The sequence below is a fragment of the Malania oleifera genome, chromosome 3 (assembly GCF_029873635.1).
Source record: "Malania oleifera isolate guangnan ecotype guangnan chromosome 3, ASM2987363v1, whole genome shotgun sequence".
NCBI lineage: Eukaryota > Viridiplantae > Streptophyta > Magnoliopsida > Santalales > Ximeniaceae > Malania > Malania oleifera.
The window spans coordinates 106519467-106525093 of NC_080419.1; the positions used below are offsets into that span (position 1 = coordinate 106519467).

The following is a 5627-nucleotide window of genomic DNA, read 5'->3' on the forward strand; positions in this document are numbered from 1 at the left end:
ATGAATACTTCATACCATAAATTACCAAATCAATATCATCATATCATTTTGCATATATACGTATATCATGAAAATCATCAGCTCGTACGTCGGTATTTCATATTTTTACCATAGCTCGACCCGTACGCCGAAAAATCATGTCCATAGCTCGGCCCGTATGCCGTCAAACATATCCATGACTCGATTTGTACGCCAGCAAACATATCCATAGCTTGGCCCATACGCTGGCAAACATATCCATAGCTCGGCCTGTACACTGGCAAATTATATAAAATTCTCAGCCCGTATGCCGATTTTTCATTATAAAAATCCATATCTTTATCATATTCCCAGAAAACTGTAATTCATCATAATTTCTACTCATGCCACACAAAGTAGGTTTCATATATATATATATTTAAACATATCATCATTTACAACAGTATTTCCCAAACATAAAGCATATATAAATATATTTATTTTTCTGAAATCAGATGTTGTAATAACATACATACATTTTCATAAAATAACTAACTTAGTTTATCACCTTACTTGATTTCTAAGAAGCCCCTAAAATAAACAGTCCCGCAACCACAGGATTCCCCGTTCAACACCCTGAAAATAACATTTTCCAGAACTAAACTTCAATATTTCTACACGTATTACACTTTCTACAACTGTCAAGAAGTCAAATACCGAGTAGAAAGTCTTACCCTGAATTTGGGATGAATTTCCAAAGTCGACCCACCCACAATCCACTCCAACAAATATGCAGAGAACTTCCTCAAGAGTGTTGTGGTGGCTTCGGATCGTTGTACCGGTAAAAGATCGGCCCGAAATCCTAAAGAGAAGTAAAGGGAACCGAAGGGAGAGAGAGAAGCGATTTATGCAGCCAAAATCCACCAAAAAATGGTGTTTAGGACTACTAATATACTGGCCTTCTTCGATGAGCCACGTGACCTCATCGACAAGGTTATGAAGACAACTTGTCGACGAACTCTCTCCTCGACGACGAAATTCAGAATCACCCAAAACTCGCTCTCGGTATTTTCTCGTTGACAAAGAACACCCTCGACGACGAGCCTAATATGGCGCGTTCGTCGACAAAGACCTGTTGTGCCCTCTTTTATTTCCTTTACCCCCCCTCTTTTATTATTATTATTTAATTACCATTATTCTTCAGGTCATTACAGAGACATTGCAACAAATAGCATCAATCTCATGTAATGACACTTTTACCTCCTTAATTCAATGGTGGATCATCCCCTATTGAGAATACAAATAGTATGATATATTTTCTTAGGTGTTATTAAGATTAACCTGGCCTAACCGACTGGGTTCAAAAAGCCAATGACTAGGACGTAAAGTCAAATTCGATTTCGTGTTGTATTAGACATGCAATTGACGCAACTAAACCCATAAGACTCGAATTGATCTGGTGGATTCAATTGCCGAAGCTAGATTTGGCTAACCCAGGTTGGGCCTATAACTTTGCGAATTTTTTTGTGTTCCTTTTTAATATTTAACATTATTTTAAAATTTTAGATTTTAATTTTCTTAAATTTGTTACTTGTATTTTTAGATGTGTTCCATAAACATAATATTTTTTTCCCCGCAGTCTAAAATTGGTATATTTTGCTTATAGGGTTTCTGTTATCTTCGTAATTTGTAGAAGTTAGATTGAGGTTACCTTAATTATTAACTTAGATCTTATTTTTTTAATGTTTGATTGTGAATGTGATTTTGAATTTGTATCCTTGTGATGACTTTACGACATATGATTTTATTTTAAGTGTATTTTTTAATATATATATATATAATATTATTATTTTTACTAAGATAATATTATAGAATTTTTAATTAGATTATTACTGACTCACCAAAGTAGCCTTTGACTTTATTAATTGGACCAGCAACCCGATGACTCAATTCCTCTACCGAGCCCATGGCCCAACCAATTGGCTTGTACTTAATAGCATTGGTTGTCTTTCTCTAAGCCAACACCTAAATATTATGACATGATTTAGATATATAAATGCAAATACGATATACATATATGCATTTTTTTTCTCTACAATTACATTTTTTATTTATTAAACTACCTTCGCATTAATCAGTGTTGACATTATTATTGAAGCTCATTCAAGGAGAGTATGTGAACTTTTTTTTTTCTCTTTCAGATTTGACTTTAGAGTCTTGTTACTTGTCCCTTCAAAAATTAAATTTATCATTAAAATAAATATCTTATGTCAACAACAAAGGAGTATAACTATAAATTAATATATAAGAAAAAGACAGCATTATTTTCCTTGAAATCAATAGAAAACATAATCAACTTTCAGAAGAAGTAAGTATAATTAGTTTAAATCAATACTTAACGTTAAGTTTGGTTCATGTAACAAAGATTTGTAGGAATAAGACAAAACACAATAAGAAATTTGATAATAAATTATTTAAATTGTCATTTATTTTATTATAATAATATTTTTAATGCAAATTACTAAATTATTTTCTCATAATTAGCTTTATTTCTAAATACATAAGATATACATTATCCGAACATAATTGAAATTTTTTTTTATTCTATAAGTAGTTTAACTTTTTTTTTATTCTCAGTCAAATTCTAACCACGGTTACCACCTCATTTCCTGGTGATCAATTTACCTCCTCTTTCTTCTACAAGGACCACTTAAAAAATGAAAAAAAAAAAAAATAATAATAATAATAAACAAACAATCAAACAAATAAAAAATGAAATAGGAATCGTTTGTCTTCTACAAGAAATCTTTTTCTTCGTCATATTGAGAAAAAGAGGTAATACATACATACATATATATATATACACACCCATATTTTAGAATTCTTTTTATTATATTTCAAGATATGAACACTAGACCTTTAGGTATAAGACTTGTGATTAAACTATTAAAAAAAAAAAGCTTGACTAATTAAAGCCAAATAGAGAAAACAATAGCAGGGTAGGCACTCCATGATTGATAGAGTAGACTTAAATAATTATGCATGCAATAATATGGTGGTGAAATTTAGGGTTTGTGAGGAAGAAGACGAACTGGGAGGCCCTTTGCAGGCATGGGCATGGGATCAACTATGATCTTCTCATCAGGAAGCAGCTTCTCCCATTTGAACCTCTTCACCACATTGTACATGAACACTAATATTTCCAGCCTTGCATACTCTTTTCCGGGACACATCCTCGGCCCTCCTCCGAACGGCACAAATGTGTACGGCGCTGGCCCGTTCCCTTCGAACCTTGACGGATCAAACTTCTCCGGCTCCGGGAAGCATTCCGGGTTTCTGTGGGTTGAGTTTGCACTCCAATATAACTGCAATAAAATATTTCAAACCATATGAGGAGTTTATTTCTCGGTTTTCCAATAAAAATAGATATAATAAATGGATAAATTTTTTGGTGACCCTTTTTCATTTACTATAAATACTATTTAAAAAAAAATATTCAACGGCGAAATGGATAAATTCAAAGGCATGGAAAAATAACACATTTATTATTAACATTTTATAAAGAAAGAAAGGTAGGGGAGATCAGAGATGGACGACCTTCCAGCCCTTGGGGATGGAGAAACCAGAATAGATGAAGTCGTTGATGGCCTCGCGGAAGGCTCCTTGGAGGGGAGGGGCAAGCCTCATGACTTCACACGCCACATTCCACGAGTACTTCATCTTCTGAATGTCTTCCCAATTCAGCACCTCTCCCGGTGCTTTTGCTTTTGCTATTTCCATTTGTTCTGTATGCCCATCCATTATTTCATATACATCCAAATTTCAATTAAAATGTAAATAAATATTCCAAAAAATTAATTAAATTACGACCTAGCTACATAAATATGTGGAACGTGCTTATGCAAATATTTTACAAAATCTAATTGAATATTTTTTATGCTTGGGTCAATTTGCTACTCCTATTATATATATATATATATATTATTATAAAGGATACAAGTTGATCCATGAGGTCACCCATGGAGCGTTGTTCTCGGGAACCTTCTTACTACCTTAACTTATGCCCAGAGGCTATTTGAAAGAGACGTGTAATACAAAGACTTTTTAGGAGGTCACCCATCTTTGTATTACTCTCGCTCAAGCATGCTTAACTACGAAATTCTAATGAAATTTGGTGCATTAGTATTGGTATGGTCGCACCCATATTGGAAAAATTAAACCATTAGGCTTAATATCTCAAGAGGGAATCGAACCATGACTTTGGGATCACCAAAGTTACAAGACGTCCTTACCAAAATTAAGAAATAAAATTAATGAAGGTAACTTAATTTACCCTTGTAGACCTCATTGTAGACGTGAGGCAACTCAGCAAGATACTTGACGACAAATGTAATGGCTGCACTGGTTGTGTCGTGCCCTCCAATTAGCAAACCCAAAATTTTATTTGCAACATTCAATTCATTCATGAACTGTCCATCTTCGTCCGCAGTAAGAAGCATGTGGGACAATATGTCTTGCGCGGGCGAAGCTCGATTCTCCGCGAGGTCGATCCTCCGCTGCTTGATGATCGCCCGAAGCTCCTTCCGGATCAAGTTTGACGCCTTGATCGCGCGGTTGAATGGCATCCCAGGGAGATCGATCGGTATCGATATGATCCCGGAAGACAAAACATTGAAGAGGTCTGCAAACTTGGAAACTTGGACAGGATCCTCTATGCTCAAGAACAGCCCGCATACCAGCCAGAAGGTGAACCTCTTGGCCAAAGGAAACACAACCACTTCGTTGTTCTTATTGTTTTCCCAACTCTCTTCGAAGTGTCTTTGAGCGATTGTGTCCATGATGCCAATGTACCTTTGAAGGGCTTCGGGCTTGAGGAACCCGAGGAGGAGCTTTCGCATCTTCTTCGATTCTTCTTTCGAAGAGTTTTGTTGAGATGAAGGGAAGATCTTGTTCACGGAGTTTGGCCACCAAACAGTGACCAGCTTGTTTTCGTTAGAGAACAAGAACTTGTTGCCGGCTGTGCCGCAGAAAACTGCGGTGCTTTCACCAAGCAACGAGGTCTTGAAGACCTGGGAGGAGAAGCGGGCCATCCTGTCGTAGATGAACTTCTCGGGATGCCCCTTCCTCCCAGTGGAGAGGAACTCGAGGCTCTCGCCGATGAAGGGGAGGCCGGTGGTGCCGGGTGGGAGGTTGGGGAGGTGGGAGGCATTGGATTTGTGTTTGTAGATGAGGAGGGTGAGGAAGAGGAAGCTGAGGAGAAAGGAGGAGGAGAGAACGAAGGTTAAGGAGGTGAGCTCCATGTGATGGATGAGTTGATTAATAATGGTGGCGGGCTAGCAAGCTAGCTTTGCTGCTTTTGCTAGCTTTTTGTGAATTTGGGAAAAAGATAGAATTGGCCGGTTGCAGGTGCTAGTTTATTGTTGGTTCTTTGATTTTGGGAAGAAGGTGGGGATGGTTTTAAATCGGGGAAAGGGGTTCGAATCAACGAAGGCGGTCAGCAAGAGAATTATAATTAATTAAGTTTGATTTCATATGGTGTTAATTAATTAGAAGTGACACAAAGTCTCTGTGAAAATTTGTGACAGCACCCCAACGCTGTTCAAACTTGTAATTAATGTGATTTTAATATATACATATGTATGTTCAAACAATTAATTCTTTGAAAATAT

At 36.4% G+C, this 5627-nt stretch overlaps 1 protein-coding gene across 1 annotated transcript; it reads right to left on the bottom strand.

The window, feature by feature from the left end:
* Nucleotides 1-2907: 2907 nt before the first annotated feature.
* LOC131151630 (beta-amyrin 28-monooxygenase-like) lies at nt 2908-5258 on the bottom strand. Its single transcript, XM_058102905.1, has 3 exons — nt 4292-5258; nt 3556-3743; nt 2908-3323 (listed from the first exon to the last, which is right to left on the bottom strand). The coding sequence occupies exons 1-3, from the start codon at nt 5256-5258 to the stop codon at nt 3024-3026; spliced, it is 1455 nt and encodes a 484-aa protein (XP_057958888.1). The 3' UTR covers nt 2908-3023.
* Nucleotides 5259-5627: the final 369 nt, after the last annotated feature.